A 22263-nucleotide genomic window follows, 5' to 3' on the forward strand; every position below is an offset into this window, starting at 1 on the left:
TTCAAACTATATTTTAAGTTACGGTATATATTTTTTTCTGGGTGGGGGGGGAGAAGTGGGGTTGGTTGTTGAATGGCATTACATGGTCAAATCAATCACAGTATCAAAAATTACTGACCTTTATTATCCAATTAGACTTATTAAAATATCATGATTAGGTATAGTCGCTGCAAAAAAATATCCAGGTGCAGATATATTTCTACTTGTCTCTATGGAATGCACACATTATGCAATATCGGTCATGCGTTGAGTGTATTTTTCACACCCCAACAGGGTTGGATAATAAATAACTTACAAGACATTTTAACTCTTATGCTAAACAGACCATACAGAAATGCATACTAAACGAAACTGTGCAATCATGTACGTGAACTTAATATTAGAAATACTTTATATTTTTATTGAATAATCTAGTATGATTTCTGTTTTCTATGGCACATTCATTTCATTACTCTGTTTTTCTGCATTTTTTCTGTTATAAAAATGAAATCAATATGTTATTGTACCTTGCTCTACAGGCCATACTTGATGCATAGCCTTGCAATTCCTGTTGGTGCAGATCTTGACTTTTACTTCAACAGGTTGGAAACTGCAAGGTGTCACAATGTACGACCGATCATTGTGCCCCTGACCTGGATGTCTTTGTGCAGACGTCAAGGCACTTCCACACAGATCGCATTGGATTGACTCCGGAACAAAATGATCTGACCAGTTGTTCCCATGGTCACCATGGGCTCTAAAATACTCCTGGGGCACAGGATACGGAGTAGACCTCTTGAGATTTATCTGCAAGGTAGACATTGTTCCTACAGAAGTGCTTGCAGAACTTGATGACTGTGCTGTCATGGCTACCTCACTTGAACTAGTGCTTGGTGGTAAAGGAACAGCCTTGGGGAAATCTGGCGATGACAACTTGAGGCTGCAAAACAGGACATGCAGATGGTGGCATATTTTCTTACTCTTTAGCTTCTTGCTGTTGCCAGTTTTCCTGTTACAAGTACTGTTTGAACATGACCAATGGTCATCTTGCTGCCTCTTGATATGGCAATACCCAGGTGGGGTAAATGTGCATGGAGCTGTAAAAACCACATAGCAATGCTCAGAAATTTGCACAATGTGCCCGAAATCCTGTGGTGGCTTTATGCTGAGCAAAAGATCCTTTGTTGAGCTGTCACAATTATACTGACGAAGGATCACAGAATGACTTTGTTGACTCTGTATGAGCACACGAAAAGCTGGTGTTACTTGCTATATGAACTGCTTTTTTCTCCTTACACTTCTGGTGATGGCAAACGACATCAGTTTTTGACTTTACAACAACTGTCCTGTTGTCCCGATAACTTAGCTTAATAGAAAATACTTCAATTTCATTGCCTTCAACTATCCTGACACAGCCATCTGGTGAATCTAGGCGAGGCTTCTTCCACTTTGGAACATATGAGCCACCAATTTCGAAACCACATTCCTTGTAATTCTTGGGTTTCCAAGCATTGGAATAAACGAAAGAACAACTGGGGCATTGTCCTCGACCTCTAGATGTCCAATTTGGAGCTTTACCCTAGAGGAAGGCAATTAAAAAAAAGTAATGCTTAACAGGAAAAAAAGAGCATGACATATAAGGACGATACCTACTAATACAGAAGTATTTTTGCCGCAGTTTATGACTATGCGGGAAACGGCATCGTTGGCGATTTCCACGCGATATAACAGGATAATTGTTGAATAGTTGCAACGAAATGCAAATATAAAGTGGCCGCGTATTCTGCTACAGTTATCTAAACTTATCATATACGTCAAATATATGTCAAAAAGGCATTTCATTCTCGTTTCAATTTGAAATAGACTTTGAGAATTGCAGTTTTTAAAATCGCCGCTTTGACATTGCTCATCTCATCTTCGAACATCGATCATTGCCTCTTAGATTTCTTCGGAAATACCCATACAGAGGCTCAAATCTAGCAAAGCATGAGTGACAGTTTGACTATGAAGCGTTATTAGGGTCATTATTCAATTGCAAATCCTGTTATGATGCTCTATTGAATTATGTTATGGCATTCTGCATTACATTTTCGGTTCTCAAATTAATCTCCTGCAAGCTGCTAAATTATGCTCTGATATTCTGCATTATGTTTTCGACATTCGAATTATGATTTGACCTTTTTGATAATGTCTTGTCATTTTGCATTATATTCTGCAAGCTGCTAAATTATGTTTTGGTATTTTGCATTATGCTTTCGATATTCCAATTATGTTTTGAAATTTGAAACAGTGTCTTGTCATTTTGCATTATATTCTTGATATTCGAATTATGTTTTGACATTTTACACCATGTCTTGTCATTTTCCATTACATTTTCGACTTTCGAATTATGTTCGGCTGTTGGACTGGTGCCTAGCAGCGGGAAACTACGAGGAACCCTGGGACGAGTAAACAACCTTTTCAACATGGCGGCCCAGTCAATATCTAGCGAACTAAGCAAATGTGAGAGAGACCTCATCCTTTTGGTGGAACAAGGCAATTTTTGTGAGGATGATGTAGCACAATTTCGCCTTGATTGGTTGTATAGTGCAGTTGTTCGTTACGTTGACCACATTCCATCTGGAGAGGCAGTTATGAACCGCCTTCACCAAGTTGCAGTTCTGCTAGCGACGAATAAGGATGATTGTCACAACTCGAGTGTTCCAATTCAAGCAGAGGTTATGCTCACTGGTCAACGGGGAAGACCTTGCTATTTTATTTCAAAGGATAAACTCGAGTTTCTTTTAGATATGAAGTTTACGTCCGTGGAAATTGCCTCGATGCTCTGTGTAAGTGAAAGTACGGTGAAACGGAGAATGCGTGAATATGAATCCTATGTCAGACATAGGTATTCAGACTTTTCTGATAACGATCTAGATCTAATTGTCGAGACGTTAATGAGAGAATTCCCTAACAGTGGGTACAAGAGGATGACTGGCCTGTTGCACAATGCTGGTTATAGAATTCAACAAAACCGCATCAGGGAGAGCATGAGAAGAGTTAATCCTGACGGTGTACTACTTAGAGCACTTGAGCTACGAGCTGTACGCCGAAGGCGGTATCAAGTTCCTGGCCCTCTTGCCCTTTGGCACATAGATGGGAATCATAAATTGATAAGGTACAGCACGGTTTGTTGCATATTCTGAAGTCAGAACACCCTTGGAGTGTCTAGAAAACACAGACCTAATGATAGTACAAGCCTACTACTTTTAACTCCTACTGTTAACTACAAGCAGGATTTCTCATTTTAGTTAATTAAGTTAGATACTTGGCATTCCAGGTATGGTTTAGTGTAATTGTGAGTAGTATTTTTTGAGATTCTTTAGATATGTATTTATCATTATAAATATGGTTATGTTCTTTATACTTCATATGTAACAAAACCCTGATGAATTTTTACCGTGTTAAAATAAAGATTTGAGATTTCTTTTTTCGATTTTAATAAGTCTGTTTGCAGGATTTATTCCCTCAGGAGGGGTTGGTTACACCCTTATAAGGGCTAAAAAAAATAGGGGGATGTATGGCAAGTCAGGGAATGTTTTTTCAGGATTTTTGTCTTCAACATAATAATTGATTTTATCACTTTGTCTTGAACAGTGTAGTCAGGGTATAGCTTTGGGTTCAATAAATTATCCTAAACAAGCCGGTATCAAAATCGGACAACAAAAGTTGTTTGATTTTTGTCTTAAACATCGTCAGGGTAATTCTCTTTTCCAAGTAGGGTAAGTATCTGTCCAATAAACGAAGAACCCCACTCCCAACCAATCCACCCCCTACTTTTTCCCACATTAAAAAGATTTTGATACACAGATACATAGCTATAAGGTTTTTAAGCCTGATTGTGAATGTTGTACTCAATTGTAGTTATTTTAAAATATTTTTAACATGCAGATGCAGATTTGTCATCCACGGGGGTATTGATGGGTTCTCAAGGATGATTGTTTACTTGAGATGCAGCACAAACAATTTTTCAAGTACAGTTCATGACTATTTTCTCACTGCCGTTGGCAGTTTTGGTTTACCTTCGAGAGTAAGGTCAGACAAGGGTGGTGAGAATGTAGAAGTTGCACGCTATATGCTGAGTCATCCTCTCAGGGGGCCTAATAGAGGAAGTCACATCGCTGGCCGCAGCGTTCACAACCAGAGAATCGAACGTCTCTGGAGAGACCTGTTCTCTGGTTGTCTCCACATCTTTTATCACCTCTTCTATGACATGGAACAATGTGGAATGCTTGATCCCTCTAATGAGCTTCACTTGTTTGCCCTTCACTTTGCCTATGTTCCAAGAATTAACAGGAACCTGCAAATATTTGCTGGGGGACATAACAGGGCCCCCCTATCTACAGAGCGGGGAAAGTCTCCTTGGCAGTTACCGCTTCAAACAGAGGAATTGATGATTTCTGGAATCAGGTGGGTTGCGTTTTGTCAGGATTGTGGTATACTTTCATTTAAAGTAGTGATGCTTGTATTGAAAGTGATGAGCCAAATACTGCTACAATAGTCTGCAACAAGCATGGTAGCCTAGAATAAACATTTGTTCTACATCCCAAACGCATTACCTATACCCACTTTTGACTTGTATATGTTAACATGTCCAGTTACACAGGGAGAAGGAGAGGGAGAGGGGGTCAAAAGGTTATTTTAGTAGATCTATTAGAACACCAATTAATGTTTGTGGATTCAATGAGCTGGTATATTTAATTACCTCGTCATGGTATATTTATTGACTTCTTTATCTATTAAAGGGGGATTACTATGGCGTTGATTGGGATGGTCCTGCACCACTCAACCCAACTGATGATCAAGAAGCAGTGGAAGTTCCTATTACAAGTAATCCTCTTCAGGCAGCTGATTATGAATCACTCAAAACTTTGATTGATCCATTGCGTGATAGTGAAGAGTACGGAGTAGACATATACCTTGAAGCACTGTCTTTCGTACATACAAAAACAGCAAACTATTGATAACTAGGTTAGGTTTTCAATGTCTCTTGTCTTAGGCCTAAAACAAAAAGGATGGCCCAATATACTTCAGGAGTGAACAGGTCTGTCTCTGTACACCTAGATTTTGAACTTTCAATTTTAAGTGCACCTAACCCAAAATATAAATAAAATTTCAACTTTGTACAGCTGTAGCCATCTGTCACAAGATGCACAAGGTGGTGAGGATCATGGCTTGACTTGACTTGACAGCATGAATGCAAAGAAATTCTGCTCAAATCACGAAGATATTCACACACCCTTTGTGTACCAAGTGTGCATTAAATGATGCTTTCTTCTTCTTTGGAAAAAAAAGTACTTTAAGGCTAAATGGTTTTGGAATAGCTGTTGCAATAGGTAGCAGCCGGAAAATATTTTGGGTGAAGTGCACTTGAAGTTGCTATGAACAGAACTTGAACTTTTTGTCTGGCATATGCCCTCTTGGCTTCCTCCCAAGGAAAATAACTAACACAACAACAAACTATTAGATAATAGTTTCAATAAACTAGACACCAGCAGCAAAGGAGCAAGAAGCATGGCACAGCGAAGTTAACATGGCTTTGCTGAATTCCTCTGTATTGCTGTGTATTGTTGGCAGTAACAAAATATTGAAACAAGCCTTTGCATCTGGTAAGCTCGCTTTAGGCTGCAAAAATTCTACAGAAATTTTTCTCTTGAGACCAGTTGGTGGAACATGAAGATGCGTAGTTGTGAACTTCAGCAAAAGATTTAAAACTGGAACATCTCCACCCAGTGCTGGGATATGTTCTGAGGAGAGACAAGATGAATATTATTATGTTTGGATTCCTACTTGACAACCACTCGAATTTATGAGAAACTCAAAGAAACTTGTGCCATTGCTTCTCTTTCAAATGTAAACCACTGTTACTTTGTTCACTTTTTTTATCCAACCAGCACTGTGGCTGATTAATTTAGACTGTTGCACAGAGTAAGTCATGTCAAAACTTGAGGAACAATGTTTCAAGAAAGTACACAACTGTACAACAAAGTCCTTATTTTATACAGCCATATATGCACCTAATATCTGCTATCCCCTTAGGGGGGGACCTGTGCAAAATAAAAGTTACCTAAATCTATCTCCGTCTTGTTTTAAAGTGCAAACTATTTAACAATTAGACTACGAGCCCGAGTCTCCTTTGAGCGAATAGAAAACGAGGGCGAGTAGTCTAGTTGTTTTAGTAGAAAGTCTAAACTTGTGCACTTTGAGGACAAGAAATCAGTTTCTATCGGTGAATAGAAAAACAGTGGGAGAACCAATCAGATTTGTGGATTTCCAATAGAACACAGCTGAGTTTCTACTCATACATGTAGCTTTTAGTCATAGGTGAGCATAGCTTTGTGTATGCAAAAGTCTCCTCCCTTGCCTAGGCCCCCCCCCCCCCCCCCCCCCAGGATGGCTGATTATAGTTGCAGCAGAACCTTTCCTCATTTTACTACCTCATAAACATGCTTTTACAGTGATTCAGTCACTTTAGTTTTACCTTCCCCCTGTGTGCCCCTTGTGATAGTTTTGTCATACTGTATACATCATTTTCACAAATGTAAGTAGAGTTTTCAAATGCCGATGTTACAAAGTTTACCTGTGCATTTTTTATGTCCCTTAATGAACTCTATGAACAGTGCATATGCTCTCGCCTGCAGTTCGTCGTGACCTGAAGGGGGTTCAACAAGGCTGATGAAGGCATCTGCACTCAGTGGTACTTGCTTCTCTGTTACAAACAATGGCTTCCATAAACTTGCATTCTCTTTCATCATCCCCACCAATCCAAAGTAGTCCAGGCCCTCTCTAAAGTTTTGGAGTAGTTGGAGGCGTTTGCCAACTAGCTCTTCAACCAGCATGTATGTCACAAAGTCACCTTTGGACTTCATGTTTAACACTCTGACAATGGGCCAACCTGACCTATCAATTAAAGTGCTGAACTTGGGCTGATCACACAGGTTGGATATTTCCTCGTCAGTTTGAGCATCTTCAACCTTATGCCAAAAAAACAAGTTAATGTGGGGGGTAATAGTTTGCTTTCAAGATTCTGGGTTTAGGATTGGAAAAGGAAGCCAATGTCTCTTCTTCAAACCAACCCCTTGGTGTCAGTGGTACTTGTCCCTTCACAAACTTTCCAGCGAAGCCCACCACTCAGACCAAAAAGTACCTTAAAGTTGTCACTTTTGAGGCCAGAATGCAGGAGTAATAACATGCTAAGGTTATCACAATGCAGCTTTCATTTATAAGGTTGACTAGTAAATTGTTCTTTTCTTCAGATCAAAGATAGTGGGGTATTCTTGAGGTTATCACCCCTATCTTGGTCAAGTGGTCATTTCAAGCAGACAAATTATTTTTATCCATTAGCGGCATTCTACATGTAAGTGGAGTTGAGCCAAGTGATTAATTTGGCTGCCCTGAAAATGAAAAATTGGAAAATTTGATTTACAGTATTTGGGATGCAAGAAAAATGAAAACTTATTGAAATGTGCACCATTGCTGGACTTACTTACCCCCTGCAGAAATGCAATAAGTGTTTCTGTCTTTGCTGATTTTGGCAGGTCATCGAAGTTGACATATGCAGCCGCATGTTCCTTTTCGCCACTAACTAAAAATTGATAGACATACGGTGCCAAGCACGGCATCGAAGGACCATTGTGCAATAATGAGTGTGCAACCATAACACCTGCCATTTTGATGAGGTAAACGTTTTCCCAGCTATACTGTGGAACACGCCGGTCAGCATTGCCCTCAAATAAGTTGTTGTTGATGGCTCTCGTTAGGTCTGCAAGGAATTCCAGACTGAGAGCTCCTGCATCTACTGCATTCTCCATTCCTTCAAACATCACATTTAATCGACGATACAAATGTTCCTTTGGGGAACTCTTATAGAAAACAAGAGCTGTCTTCCACAGGACTTCTCTGTCCACATCAATGATTTTACATCTGTCTTCAACAACACCTTTCTGGTACTTTTTCAGTGCTTCATTAAGAGTCACTGGAATACTATGACCTGAAAATAGAAGCGAGTATATTGCCATGACTTGGATGAGTGCTTTTTTGAGGGCATTGAGTATTTTCACAATAATATGTTATTGTGATATAATTATCACAATTATTTTTCACATGAAAATTACTTAGCTGAAATTTGGATCGTTAAATAGTTCTTTTCTGATAAGAAAATAATAATTATTGCTCTGTTACATTAAAATGAGGATTGAAATTTTGGGCTAATATCATTGTATATACCTAGTAGGTGTAAACAGCAAAAGTCCAACCAAGAAATCTCTCTAGAGAACATCACTATAAGAACCATTCATTTTGACTTCTGACATCAAGGCCACACAGAACAAAATAAATAAGATCCTTAGTTTAATAGTCTTGAACAAGAACCTTTCCTTATCCTTTGTTCAAAAAAGGTCAAACCTTGATAGTACATCTAAACATATTCAATATTGAACAAAATGGAGAACACTACCACAACACTTCACCTGCATGCTCAAATGGGCTACTCTTGACCAAAATGTCACTAATTGCTTCCTCAAGCTCAAAGTTATTTTCTTTCAAAGTAAGCAGTAGGTCATCTTCTGTTACATCTGGAAACATTTCCTTCAAAGTATCCATACCTTGAAAAAGTGCATATATTTTTAATTTTCTTTTTATGCACCTTTAAACTATTTCACCCCGGTCCCATTCCCAACCAACCCTTAACAGCCCCAGATGAACTTAGTTACCTCTATAGAGTCATGAGCTCAATGAATAAGTCAAGCTGGGGTGATGGGATAATCTATAACAAAGGGTGAAGTGTCAGCTGAACGTGACAATGACAGGGATTTGAGTTGGGAGTGACTATCATACAACAGACAATGTGGCATTTACAAATAAAAATAATTATTACACTCCTGCTTGTTGTGTATGAGATGGTTATAGCCAACTTATGTACAATGCGCTTTCATGGAATAACTGGTAAAAAAGTTGAAGTAGGGGAGTAGGGAGCAGGGGGAGTAGGGAAGGGGAGCCCAGGGGACCTTCCCAGGAAATTTTGTGAATCTGAGCCAATTAAACATGCATTTCAGTGCATCTTGAGCAAGCATGATATGAAGAAATGTTTCCTAGAAGAGGAGCACTTGTAAATATCAAGACTAGGTGTAAAAGCAGGTAACTTTACCAGCAGGCGACTGTGTACCAAGCATTCTGAATTGAGCCTTTCTGAATTCATTACAACACAAGAATACAAAAAGGGGAAAATAATTTGCTGTTTATCATTTTAACACCTTAGTTGAATGTAAAAGGAGATGCTGGCCTGGAAACACAGTGAGTTTTCCTGTCACTAGAATTATACAGTAGCCAGGGCACCAAGGGCCACTACCCAGCAAATTTTGCGGGCTGAGGGAGAACATATTGTGTTTGTTAATACAGTATTACCACTCTCAGAAGATCTAGCATCTGGACAGTCATTGCCTTTTAGATCTTCACTGCAACTAAGGGAAATTATCTTTGTACCAGCATCATCCATAGGGCTGAGGGTAGCATGCTTGATTCTGAGGCTCTCAAACTAATTGGTGGTGTTATTCTCGTCCTTCATGTCATTGTTAATAGTCAAATCCACACAGTCACCACTGGTGCTTTGACTAGAAGATCCACCCTGACACAAGCTATCGTGATGATCCCACTGCATGACAGCCACCTCCTTCCCACAGTTCAAACAAGTAACTTGAACTGTATTGTCAGAAGTTTCCTTTTAATCAAAAAGGCACATTGTTACAGGTTTTGTTAAGATTTTTAATAGCAGAGACAAAATGTACAAATAGCAGGGTACCCCTCTCCCATTGCCAGGGGTATGGGGCCTCTTTCAGGCAATTTTCATTTTTAAGGCCTAAAAGGTGCATTGTGGAATCCAAATGCGATTATCACAGTTGAAGTAGCTTAATTTAAGTAATTGTGAATTAGCCCTCACCCCCCACCCCCCACCCCCCAACCCAAAGAAAATTCAGAACTTCATTGGGAATCAAACTCCTAGCCTATGCCTTCACACTGCAATACTCTACCAACTGAGCTATGATGAACCAGATGTGGAAAGGAATACATATTGAGCCCATCAACCACTCTGTGAAAGGAACACACAATGATTACCACTGCAATGATCACATCTTTATCCCATTTGTATTTCCACAGGTCCATTGAATTCAAAGGGTGCATTGCAAGCCACTTCTGCCCATTTACTTTAGCACAGCCTCAATTAGTCGAAGCCTTAAATAGCCAGGAAAAAAATTGAAATGACAGAGTAGGGTCCTGGTGTCCTGGCTCTAACAAAAGCCCTGATTACATTGTATATAATATAAAGATATCGGTACATGTGTACGCGGATATCCATTAATTGCAACTACAACCAGAACTATGTACAAATGATAATGATAATGATCAAACCACAAAAGTAAGCTAAAAACCTCACCTCAGACACAGGGGTTGTATCCAAATCGCTTTGTAAAGGTCTGATGTAGGCCGTGGCTTGACCCAATCCTGAGCAGTCCCCCAAAAACGGAACTGAATAACCACTTCCTGGCGGCGTAATTGTAGGAAGGCAGTTATTGCCGTGGACACCTGTCCTCATTAGCACGAATCCACCCGCTGACTTCAGCTTGGGATATTCCTCTTCCAACCTTTTACTTAATTCGGCAAAATTTGCCTTCGAATGAAAGCAAATTTTTCTACGTCCTAGTCCGGCGGCTTGTAGTTTGAATTTGCCAGCCCTTGAAGGAATCCGAACCTGAATTTTCTGTGATAAACAGAAAAATTCGTGGGTCCATGTATCCTTCGGTTGGAAGAATACACCACGCTTTTGTTTTGGGTGGGAAGACCTGTTTTTCGACTGAAAGGTTGACACAAGAGGCGCACGATGTACAGCTTGAGTAGCTTGGTATGGAGCAAAAATACTTCGGAAGTCATTCAATGTGGCGTTTGCGTTCGAAGCTCCTCTCCGCTGAGTTGTCTCTTCCGCACCTAGCGTTTCTTTCGCTTCCTCTTCTGACAACAACGTGGTCACCTCCCTAAGAAGACGTATAGCTTCTGCGCTTTTGCTTGCTTGATCGTCTCCTTCAGCTCTTCTCTTCGAGTTTCCATCTTCCGCCATTTTGATTTCACGATGCATCAGACTTGGTAATAATTAACATAAATTATAGAAGGCGGGAACTTTGCTCGTCCCAGGGTTCCTCGTAGTTTTCCCGCTGCTAGGCACCAGTCCAACAGCCGAACATAATTCGAAAGTCGAAAATGTAATGGAAAATGACAAGACTTGACTTACTTGACTTAGTTCCTTATCTCCTCTGGGAGAATAGGGTGGTTGACTTGTTTTCTCCATCCCACCCTGTCTCTCGCAGCGATGACAGGTGCTCCCCAAGTGTCAAAAACCATCTTCTGCCTCTCTCCTTCCACAGTCCTTCTCCAGGTCTCCTTCGGCCGCCCTCTTTTCCTCTTCCCCTCCGGTGTCCAAGTTAGGGCAATGCGCGGGTTCTGATCGCTGCTCATGCGCAGGACATGCCCTATCCACCGCCACCTCCGTCTCCTAATCTGCTCACTGATGGAGCATGTTTTTGCTCGCCGTCTAACCTCTTCATTTGTCACCTTCATTGGCCAATAGATCTTAAGTAGTCTACGTAAGCACTTGTGTAGGAATGTGTCCAGTTTTCTTTCGTCCCTCTTTGTCATTCTCCATGTTTCACATCCGTAGAGTAACACTGCTACGACATTGGATTTGAATATTCTGATCTTAGTGTTTTTGCTCAGTTGTCCACTTCTCCAGATCTTAGTTAGTTTGTTAAATGCTCCTGTAGCTTTCCCTAGACGGTGCTTGATATCGTCCTCAGCCCCTCCATGCTTGGTTATTCTTGCTCCTAGGTAGTCAAAGCAATCCACATCCTCTACTTCCTGCCCATCTATAACAACTGTGTTGTTGCTGTTGGCGTTGATTCTCATCAGTTTGGTTTTCTTGGTGTTAATCTTTAAGCCTGTTCCTTTACCATTACTACTGAGATGGTTAATCTTCGACTGTATCTGCGTGAATGTACTTGAGATGAGAGCTAAGTCATCTGCGAAATCTAAGTCCTCTAACATAGTTGTCAACCTCCACCTAATACCTGTCCTTGTGCATTCGACTGATCTTCTCAACACCCAATCAATCACCAAGAGGAACAGGAACCCTGACATGTTGCAACCCTGTTTGACGCCTGACTTCACTTCGAACCAATCTGATCTTCCAGCACCATCTACCACAGCACATGTGCAGTTAGTATACATGACTTGCACCATTTTCACGATCTTAGTTGGTATTCCATAGCACCTCATGATCTTCCAGAGAGTGTCTCTGTGTATGCTATCGAAGGCCTTCTCGTAGTCCACAAAACAGAGGTAAAGGCTGGTGTTCCATTCGGCTACCTGTTCAATTATATTTCGCAATATGAAGATCTGCTCAGTCGTGCTCCTTCCTTTTCTAAAGCCAGCTTGTTCTCTTCTCAACTCAGCATCCGTTCCAGCAACAGTCCTCTTGATCAAGACTCTTCCCAACACCTTGGCGACAATAGACATGAGGGTGATACCTCTCCAGTTTCCACAACTCGTCAAGTCTCCTTGTAATGGAAAATGACAAGACATGGTGTAAAATGTCAAAACATAATTCGAATATCAAGAATATAATGCAAAATGACAAGACACTGTGTCAAATTTCAAAACATAATTGGAATATCGAAAGCATAATGCAAAATACCAAAACATAATTTAGCAGCTTGCAGAATATAATGCAAAATGACAAGACATTATCAAAAAGGTCAAATCATAATTCGAATGTCGAAAACATAATGCAGAATATCAGAGCATAATTTAGCAGCTTGCAGGAGATTAATTTGAGAACCGAAAATGTAATGCAGAATGCCATAACATAATTCAATAGAGCATCATAACAGGATTTGCAATTGAATAATGACCCTAATAACGCTTCATATTTGACATGAGTAACTTAAACACAGAAAAACTAACATTGAATGAAAGAGATGAATCCACAAAAGACTTTTGTTGATACTAAATACTACTACTAACTCACCGCATTCGTCGCCATTTGTCTGGTCCACTGGTATTGTGTCACTTAAACCACTACATATCGAGTGATTTCATTGGTTTATTGGAAACAAATAAATATGTATCGAACGATCCCATTGGTCTATTATGCCGCTACAAGTCGGTACAGGAAGTGCCATGGAAACTAATGAGGAGGCCGGCTTGGAATAGTGCCGGATTACGGATACAAATAAGTCTAAAATGAATAGTCTCTTGTATAAGGATGAACATTCGGCCAAAAACCATAGTCTATAGTATTGGTCACACTGATTCGATTGGAAGCTTTTAAAAGAATAGTTATCTTGTGTCCAAAAATCGACTGTTTTCCAAGGGGTAGCTCCGGGGGTTTTGGTCAAAATGACCAAAGTTTGACTTTGAAGTCAACTTTTTTCACTTGTTTATGTCCCTAGTGATCTCGGCCTGTCGCAAAACTCCCTTGGCAATCATTTGTAAGTGCAAATAACGCCCTGACAAAGAATTTTCTGTTTATAGGGCATTTGACACTCTTCTGCGCATGTGCGGCGATTTGATTTCTGATCCGACAGAACAGTTTTCAAAGTAGGCATCTGCGAGGAAAATCTTTTTCCATTCACCTTGAGAGGCTTGTAGAAGTGAAAATAACGATATCGAGGAACTGTTTGGTCATTTGTGAGGGATTGAAATCGCATATTTTGTATTTTTATTTGAATATTGTCTAGAAAATCGATGTCCTCGAGAGGAGGTATTCGAACTGGTTCTGGACGAAAGATAAGATAAGATAAGATAAGATAATACTTTATTGAACACTCCCCAGAGGGGCTTTTTGGTGATCAATACATCATGTTTAAAATGAAAATAAGGTAAATTAATTATATGTACATATAAGAACGATACATAAAAGGTAGAAAATTACTAATCAAAAGTCTATAAATACCTAAGTGTCCCACAATATATGCTTAAGTTTACGCTTAAAAACCTCATGATTTTCACTAAGTTTAAGATCTTTATCTAAGCTGTTCCATAAACTGACAGCTCTGTACTGGAAGGACCGCTGACCGGTAGCTGTTCTGAAGAAAGGGATATTCAACTGTTGTGAATTTCGTGTCACGCGACCGGAAGCTTGGCCCCTGGTAACTAGCTTGGATCTGAGGTAGTCAGGGGCGCAACCCGTCATACATTTGAAAGTAAAAACAGCGTCTCTTAGGTAAAGTTGCTGTGTTACAGTTAGCCAGCGTAACTCCCGTAGCATTGGAGTAATGTGATCGAATTTTCTCTTTCCACTTATTATTCGGGCAGCAAAGTTCTGTACATGTTGCAATTTACGTAAATTTTTGTCAGATGTATTAGACCAGACCGTGGAACAGTAATAGAGTCTACTAAAGACTAGCGCGTTAATTATATTTACAAGTAGGCTTGGATTAAAAGCGTGCTTTGCACGATTTATCTGAGCAAGCCTGGAGATACAAGTAGCAGCGAGAGCTGTGATATGAGAGGCAAAAGACAGAGTAGGATCAAATATCACTCCTAAGTCCTTAACGGAGTCCGTCGGTAAGAGTTCCTTTCCCAAGAAAGACAGCGTAAAGCTTGGCAATTTACAAATCATCTGTTGACTGCCAAACACCATTAATTTTGTTTTGTCTGGGTTCAACAGGAGGTAGTTCTCAAAGCACCAATCACGGATTCGTTGTAGGTCAGCGTTGATTTTTTCTTCAGTAGCGTGACACTCATCAACTGTGAACGAAAGAATCAATTTCGTGTCGTCTACGTAGCACGCGGTTGAGCACACCTCGCTGACTGCTAGTAGGTCGTTTACGTAAATGCTGAATAATAGAGCTCCAAGCACGCTACCTTGTGGCACTCCATACATTACAGGCAGAGCGTCAGACAGCTCAACATTTATGCGGACCACTTGAGATCTTTGAGACAAATAGCTGTTGAACCAGGAGATTGCCGATGGGGCCAACCCGATGGCTTTTAATTTTCGTAGTAAAATGCCGTGATTGATGCTGTCGAAAGCTTTGCTCATGTCCAGGTAAACGACAGCTGTTAGCTTTCTTTTGTCAATTGCCTCAAGAAGAGTGTCCGTGGAGGCAACAAGAGAAGTTTCAGTGGAATGCCACTTTTTATTTCCGCTCTGGTTCACTGCTAGCCTTTTGTTTGCCGTCAGGTAGGGCATGAGCTGGTTTACGGCCGCCTTTTTGCACACCTTAGAAAGAATAGGCAATAAAGAGATTGGCCTATTGTTGCCTGCTTCCTCAAAATCACCTTCTTTCAAAATTGGTGACACTTCAGCAATCTTCCAGTCCTCAGGAAACGTGCTAAAAGTATTTATTATAGAAGTAATGGAAGGAATGATCACAGGTGCAGAGTCTTTGATGACACGAGCTGGTAACTTGTCAATTCCGGGTGCTTTAGTTGTAGCCATTGACGCTACAATCTTTTCAATATCCTGACAATGAACTCTAGTAAATGTAAATTGTTCTGCAGGTGGGAATTCATGGCTGAAGGTTGGTTGCAATGGAACGTAGCCGCATTCATTTGCAAGCAGTTTGATTTTTTCATTCGTTGTTTCTCCAATTGAGGTGAAAAACTGATTGAATCTATTGGCAACGGTTTTATCATCATCACTGTAAACTCTTGTACTCGCCGATTTCTTTGGAATACACGATCTTATTGTTTTCCACATAGCGTTAGTATCATTTGCATTTTGTGTTATGGAATCTTCAACGAAATTCCTTTGAGCGATCCGTAATTCTCGCTTTACTTCTTGCTTAAAATTTTTATAGCCCGACCAAGCAGCAGGATCATTTGTTTGCCTAGCTAGCTTTTGCCAGTGATTCCTTGTTTTCATTAGGGCCCGTACATTGTCGTCAATAAATGGAGTTGGCCAGGTTCGAAGCTTAACAGTTTTAAGCGGCGCGTGTTGATCCAAAATCTGGGTAAAGAGAGAATCAAAAGTGTACGGTTTGTCCTCCACATCATCAAAAGCCTCTATTACAGACCAGGGAGCATTAGAAATATCTTCAAGAAAGGCAGCTTTGTTGTAATACTTGAAACTCCTTGTGGTGATGTAGACAGGTTTAAGACGAGGTTTCTTGAGTTGTAGAGTCGCAACAATCAGATCATGGTCGCTTATTGAGTGAGGGATAATTTGTGTTTCCTTGATCATATTTGTGTTGTTAGTAATGATAACATCAATAAGGGACTTGGAGAACTGAGTTATCCTGGTAGGCACGTCTATAACCTGTGTAAGGTTGAAGCATTTGCAGAAGTCTTGTAGCGATTTTGCCTCGTTCTCATCAGGTCTGACCATGTTACGGTTGAAATCAGCGAGAATAAATATAGGAATATTGAATGATATTGCAGAAGTAACTGCGTAACTCAAATCATTTTCAAAACAGGACAGAGGTACGTCGTCGGTTCGATAGGCGGTGCAGATAATCAGTGATTTAAAACTCCGAACTTGTATCTTTAGCCATAACTGGTGGAAACCAGAGTCAGATATGTAAGACAGCTTCTCAAGTCTAGCACACTTAAAACTGTTGTTTACAAAGGCGCAAACGCTTCCTCCGGTCTTATAATCTCGATCCAATCTGTGTAATGTAAAGCCAGGAAATTCAACCTCGAGGTCAGATATTGAATAATCTAGCCATGACTCAGAGACGGTGAAAATATCCAACTTGTATTTCTTTACCAAATCACGAGCGAGGAAATAGTGCTCTCTGTTCTTGATTGAGCGAACATTCAAGTGAGCAATCGTAATACACGGACGACGTTTTCCATCACCTTTGGCCTTCGACGCGGTGTTTATACTCATTCCGGGGTTCGGCTCCACATCCCCCAATAGAGCTATTCGCATCAAGGAGTAGGTTGCCAAGGAATTAGGATAGTAGGCGATTCTTGCTTTCGAGAAAGCCCTGCGAAGTCCAGACACGCTCCTGTCGCCTAGTAGCCATCTTGTTTCAAAAGAAAATAAGAAAAAAAACGAAGAATAGATGGGAGGACTTGCATCGGAAAGTTTATGTTGCTGCCGACGTACACGCCAGTTGGAAGAAATTAAAGTGTATGTGCTAGTATTCCACAGACACGGCCTTTGCGCAACATCTTTTACCCCTGCAAATGCGACGAAGAGCGGGGTAAGTTTAACCATTATGCCATAAATATTTTACTCGAAAGATTCTTTTTTTGTTAGCTCTATTCACTTTTTATTAGCTCCTACTAATTTTTATATCTAGTTTACTCGGGATGGTGTCTGGTAAGGCTGGAACGCGTGAAGTGCCATCGGTGCAAAGTCGTAAGTGTTTAGGATCAGCTGTTGAAGTCCAAGGTATTTCATTTACATAATATTGTTTCACCTGTGCTCACTATATTTTTTTTTAAGTTTTAAGGCTAATGCTCAGTTAGAATATTTATTTGACTCATGTAAATCTTTTATTGTAGATCCTAGTATTTACCCGGTTCTCACATCAACTCCCACCAAAGCTGGAAATTTTGTGCCCATTCAGCAGAGTCCAATTGTTTTACAGAATACCAGGTATTATAAGTACAGAATAATAAGTATGTTTATCATTGTTGTAGTTTATATTAGACATGGCAGATCAACATGTACATGTGTCCTGCAGCATCAAGTTTAGATAACCTGTGTATGTATGTATGCTTGTGTGCCAGAAACAAATAAATGTACATGTTAGGTTATATTCGACCTATGGCTGTCTGACCTAGTGTTTTTGGTTTAGATTGTTGTCAGTAATATTATAGTAAGATCATTCCACGATTGTGCGCTTGCTACCCTAGACTTTGTGCGATATTATGTGAGGCACGAAAGTTAAACAGTTACTGGTTGTGATGAAACCATTCCTTCTTTCTTTATGTAAATCAAGAATTTCTTATGCTATCGAAGTGGAACACTTTCTTCTACTAATATGTCAGTATGAAAAGATGATCATTTTTATCAAAAAGGTCACCCCTTACCTTGCAGTCTCTCAAGGGTGGAGTATGTTTTAGTTTGGAGGTGAGCAAAGACCTGTCAGCCAAAAGGTTTTGCAGACGCCAAGAATAAGCCATAAGAACTCTGATGTGGTTGATAATTATGATTATTGTTTTCATTTCAGTTTCAATGCTGAGGTCGATATCACTGGCAGTGAAATCACAAGTGTGGGTGATTCAAGTTTTATTGTGAGGAATGGAGAGGTGTCCATTTTGGAAAGCGAACATGATTCCGACAGCGAAAGCGACCAAAGTGCTGACAATTCTGTTGCATCATTGTAAGATTTTCCTTTTATGTTCCCAGATCATTTTTTTCTGCAGTTCTGTTTGAGACTGCACATGTAGATTGCAACTTCTCCAGTTGTCTGTGGCCTGTAAAAGGGCAGTGAATGTATTACTGCGACTCAGAGTTTTTTATCTTTACAATGCCTTTGAAAAATACTTTTCTACCTTCTTTGTCATCTTCCCTAGTACCTTGAATGAGCTTGATGATGATCAGGATGCAAGTGACACATCAACAGACATTGAGGAACATGAAATGTATTATAGGTCAGTGAAGCGACACGTCAACCATCTTTTATAAGTAACACTTCAAATACGTAACACTAATACACCTTTAAGACTGTATATTTATAACCCACGGGGGGGGGGGGGGGGTGGTACTCCCATATGTGGGCTATATCGGTATGTGCCACTGTGAAGGCTATGGTTTTCTTGAACACAGTTTAGTCTGGGATGGGGTATAAAAATCTACGAGTTTTGGTCTGGAATAGGGTATAATTTCCCGAGAAACTGACCAGTGTATGAAAAATGCAGTCTAGAATAGGGACTGAAAGTCAAAAGGGAGAACGTCACACCCAGGACTTCTCATATAAACGAAACTACTAATCCCTACCTGTATATTTGTTGACAGACTGGGATGATGTCAAGTCTAGAATAGGGTTACAAAATGCAGCTTAACTTGTTCTGGAATAGGAATAGGGTAGGGGTTTCAGAGTCCCAGCGTAACATCACCACCCAAATATTTACTGATTGCCTCCCCCCCCGGGGGGGGGGGGCCTTATAAGTACTGTACATGTAGTTGTTTTAACAAATTATTCATGTGACAGATTTTGGGAGTTTATAATAGTTATGTTGAATTTTCTTTTCCTTAGGGAAAGAAGAATCAGAGGATAAAATGAAGAACCAGTCTGAATCATCAGCAACAACAACAGTTAATCCAAGCATTGAAGAAAAGACATCTGTGTGCCTTCAGACTTGCCTTCAGTATCAGAGCCGAACACAGCAACGCCACCCCTTCAACTAGTGCCTTGTGTAAAAAAAGCTCTTCGATCAAGCAAATTAAATCGACTGGAGGAGCAGGCCCAACTAAGCAAGGAAATCACTCTTGTGGTGGGAACGAAAGTTATTTGCTCCCTTGATCTCCTTCTACAGTTGTGGTCAACAATCTCCAAGCATGTGCTGCTGTTTTACTTTCTGGCAATAACTTTGCACAAGTTGAAACGTTTTATAAATTCCTCCGTTTGGCCTTTGTGTCAAGCTCTACATTTTGCCGTGCTCAAAGGGTTTACCTCATACCTGCAATCAATGAATGGTGGACTTGGCAGCAAGGCATAATTAATCAGGAATTGCAAGGTCAAAATCTGGTTGTTATGGGTGATGCCCAATTTGATTCTCCCGGTTTTTCAGCCAAGAATCTCTGCTATTTCCTGATGGAAATGATCACTGGCTTTATCATTGATTTGGAGGTTCTTGACAAGAGAGGCTGAGCTCAAATCAGTCAACATGGAAAAGAAAGCTCTGGAAATCATATTGCAGAGAGTAACAAATCTTCTGAATGTGATTGAAGTTGTAACAGATGCCTCCGCCAGCATAAAGAAGATGATGAGCGAGTTCAGAAAGTAATATTATTTATATTTAGTTCGGTGAAAATTATAACTTTTTGGACCATGATCTTCTCTTATGGAATGTTGAAATGATTTTGTTTTCATTTGTTAAGCTTTATTTAATACAGACTGAATCCTGGCCCAATTTCACGTGATGTGTGGCACAACGCAAAGGGCATTAGGAAGTGTATCAATAAGGTTAGCAATGTAGCATAATAAATTGAAATCAGCTATGTATTTGGGGCTACTGGTTAGAATTTATTTTCCGATTTTTATTATCAAAGATAGATCAGGGCCGGAAATTTCAGTTTTCATTTGCATCCACTTAATATTTCTTGCCCCCACTCAGACTTGCAAGATTACTGAGGCTAAATTCAGTTGCTTAACAGCTAAACCTACTTGCCCCAGGCAATCCAACCTGATTTATTTGCTGCCTTGTTGTCTTTTTGTAATCAGGCAGGCAGTGCAAAGGGTCTAAAGAAAATAAATGAGTGGTCTGACCATATCATAACCACTTCTGGTACTGTTGTGAAGCAGCATCTAAAGATACCACCAGTGATGAAGAAGCTCTGAGTAAGATGAAGGTAATTTGTAAACAAGTCTTGCAGTCATCCAATTTGTAAATCCAGGTTGATGCGAGTAATAATGTCACAAATGTATTTATGTTGTAAAAATGAAGCAGTCAAACAGTCAAACCTCTTGTAAGCCAGATCACAAATTAAATTAAAATAAATTCTGACATATATAGGGTTATATTTTAAAAAATGATCTATCATTTCAACAGTCATAAACAGTCACTTCTAGCAAAATTTAATGTGGAAATTACAGGTTGATGGGGTCACCCAAGAAAAAATTACAACAACAACAAGAAAACAATTGCCTTTAATCATCATAACAAACTATTATGCTATTTTAATGCACCTGCAATTTTTCTATTTAAACCCATAACACCTCTCACAGCGTAGGTCAGTGTGTTGCCAAAAAATAATATTGATAATAATATATTATATTCCATGTTATGAGTGTAAATAACAAAATAAAAAAAATAATAAAAAAACTCTCATTAATCTCATTCTAGTGAGATTAAAAGGCTTTTCAAATAACAATAATAATTATAATAATAATAATAATAATAATAATAATAATAATAAAATAAATAAAATCTTTCTTTATTATAATATTCCAAGCAAAATTGATATTTACAAGTTAAAAGTAGAAAAAAAGAGCTATTAAAACCTATTTACAATTCAATATTTAAAATTCATTTCGATTAAAAAAAAAGCGACTATTTCCAAGTACAACAGAGCTATTTTCAAGCACAATTTTTTAACAATAGTAAGACTAAAATTTTGATGAAATAAAAAAGTTGTTAAAAAGATCCTAAAATACTAATTTACAACGTCACGCCATCATTCACTTTCTAAAATTAGCGGAGACACGCTTGGCTAGCGTTTAAGCGGCAGTCATCAATGAAATCCCCAAATGGAATTTTGTGAAAAGGTGTTCTGGAGCCTCGTACGCATGTGTGTACCGACTTTAAAATCTCAAAAGAAAGCAATGTTCTAATCCAAGTGATAGTAATGTGATAAGGTTCCTCATTCTTTTCTGAGAGCTTCTCGGCTTAATAATAATAATAATAATAATGGAAACAATAATAATAATAATTCTTTATAAACAAATTTATTCTAAAATGGCATGTTCTCGAAGTGCAAAAGCCCCTTAAGATTCGTAAGCTTTCTTCAAGTCCATCCTTCCTTATTATAATACCATAACCTCCCTTAGGTAGATGTTTACCTCCTGTAGGTGGATGTTATGAGTTGGTAAAAATGAAAATTATGAAATTCAAGTCAATGATAGAAAAGCTCCTTATGATCCCAAGTTTCCCTGCTAGAGTGTAAGCTTATATGCGTATGAATTGACTATTATAAAACATAAACTATAGAATGTACACTGTAGGCTACTCTACCTCCCTTAGGTAGATGTTAACCTCCTGTAGGTGGATGGTTAATATGAGTTTGAAATGACACTCAGGTCAACGATTAGGAAAGCCCGTGCAAGATTGTAAGTTTTAATGCTTGCAAATAAGCTTTCCATGTGTACGATTGTGCCAGTATAACACATACGATACAAACGTGGTGCTCTTAAACGTACCTCCCTTAGGTCGATGTTATCCTCCGGTAGGTTGATGTTAACCTCCCGTAGGCCGATGTTACCTGATCAAATCTTGACTGTTTTCATAGTTTCACGTTTCTTCCACAAATTGAGCGTAAAATTCTTGAGATCAGTGTTCAAACGCCGAGAAACAAAAGTA

The 22263-nt window shown here is 39.4% G+C and overlaps 4 protein-coding genes across 4 annotated transcripts; 2 read left to right on the forward strand and 2 right to left on the reverse strand.

Annotated features, from left to right (window-relative positions):
* The first annotated feature begins 2736 nt into the window (after nt 1-2736).
* LOC146489999 (uncharacterized) lies at nt 2737-4982 on the forward strand. Its single transcript, XM_085086800.1, has 4 exons — nt 2737-3136; nt 3910-4428; nt 4617-4653; nt 4764-4982. The coding sequence occupies exons 1-4, from the start codon at nt 2769-2771 to the stop codon at nt 4980-4982; spliced, it is 1143 nt and encodes a 380-aa protein (XP_084942926.1). The 5' UTR covers nt 2737-2768.
* Nucleotides 4983-5231: 249 nt separating this feature from the next.
* LOC146490000 (G2/M phase-specific E3 ubiquitin-protein ligase-like) lies at nt 5232-9897 on the reverse strand. Its single transcript, XM_085090075.1, has 5 exons — nt 9421-9897; nt 8487-8621; nt 7509-8008; nt 6599-6992; nt 5232-5765 (listed from the first exon to the last, which is right to left on the reverse strand). Exons 1-5 carry the CDS (start codon nt 9509-9511, stop codon nt 5503-5505), a joined length of 1383 nt encoding a protein of 460 aa, XP_084946201.1. The 5' UTR covers nt 9512-9897; the 3' UTR covers nt 5232-5502.
* LOC146490001 (uncharacterized) lies at nt 9551-11268 on the reverse strand. The gene is made up of 2 exons (XM_085121437.1): nt 10448-11268; nt 9551-9733 (listed from the first exon to the last, which is right to left on the reverse strand). Exons 1-2 carry the CDS (start codon nt 11141-11143, stop codon nt 9551-9553), a joined length of 879 nt encoding a protein of 292 aa, XP_084977563.1. The 5' UTR covers nt 11144-11268.
* Nucleotides 11269-17115: 5847 nt separating this feature from the next.
* On the forward strand, nt 17116-19372 carry LOC146490002 (uncharacterized). The gene is made up of 6 exons (XM_085087086.1): nt 17116-17216; nt 17316-17407; nt 17521-17614; nt 18192-18344; nt 18538-18572; nt 19221-19372. Exons 1-6 carry the CDS (start codon nt 17200-17202, stop codon nt 19370-19372), a joined length of 543 nt encoding a protein of 180 aa, XP_084943212.1. The 5' UTR covers nt 17116-17199.
* Nucleotides 19373-22263: the final 2891 nt, after the last annotated feature.

This window comes from Pavona decussata, unplaced genomic scaffold, assembly GCF_977016875.1.
Source record: "Pavona decussata unplaced genomic scaffold, jaPavDecu1.1 SCAFFOLD_2, whole genome shotgun sequence".
Classification (NCBI taxonomy): Eukaryota; Metazoa; Cnidaria; class Anthozoa; order Scleractinia; family Agariciidae; genus Pavona; species Pavona decussata.

Coding starts and splice junctions, on each gene's coding strand:
- LOC146490002 (XM_085087086.1), top strand. Junction 17,615..18,191: donor ATTGTTTTACAGAATACCAG/GTATTATAAGTA, acceptor TTTTCATTTCAG/TTTCAATGCTGAGGTCGATA. Junction 18,573..19,220: donor TGATGATGATCAGGATGCAA/GTGACACATCAA, acceptor TCTTTTCCTTAG/GGAAAGAAGAATCAGAGGAT.
- LOC146490000 (XM_085090075.1), bottom strand. CDS start 9,511: ATGGATGATGCTGGTACAAAGATAATTTCCCTTAGTTGCAGTGAAGAT. Junction 6,993..7,508: donor TTATTGCATTTCTGCAGGGG/GTAAGTAAGTCC, acceptor TTTTGGCATAAG/GTTGAAGATGCTCAAACTGA. Junction 5,766..6,598: donor GGGACATAAAAAATGCACAG/GTAAACTTTGTA, acceptor GTCTCTCCTCAG/AACATATCCCAGCACTGGGT.
- LOC146490001 (XM_085121437.1), bottom strand. CDS start 11,143: ATGCATCGTGAAATCAAAATGGCGGAAGATGGAAACTCGAAGAGAAGA. Junction 9,734..10,447: donor ATACAACCCCTGTGTCTGAG/GTGAGGTTTTTA, acceptor TTTGATTAAAAG/GAAACTTCTGACAATACAGT.
- LOC146489999 (XM_085086800.1), top strand. CDS start 2,769: ATGAAGTTTACGTCCGTGGAAATTGCCTCGATGCTCTGTGTAAGTGAA. Junction 3,137..3,909: donor GGGAATCATAAATTGATAAG/GTACAGCACGGT, acceptor TTTAACATGCAG/ATGCAGATTTGTCATCCACG. Junction 4,654..4,763: donor GAGGGAGAGGGGGTCAAAAG/GTTATTTTAGTA, acceptor TATCTATTAAAG/GGGGATTACTATGGCGTTGA.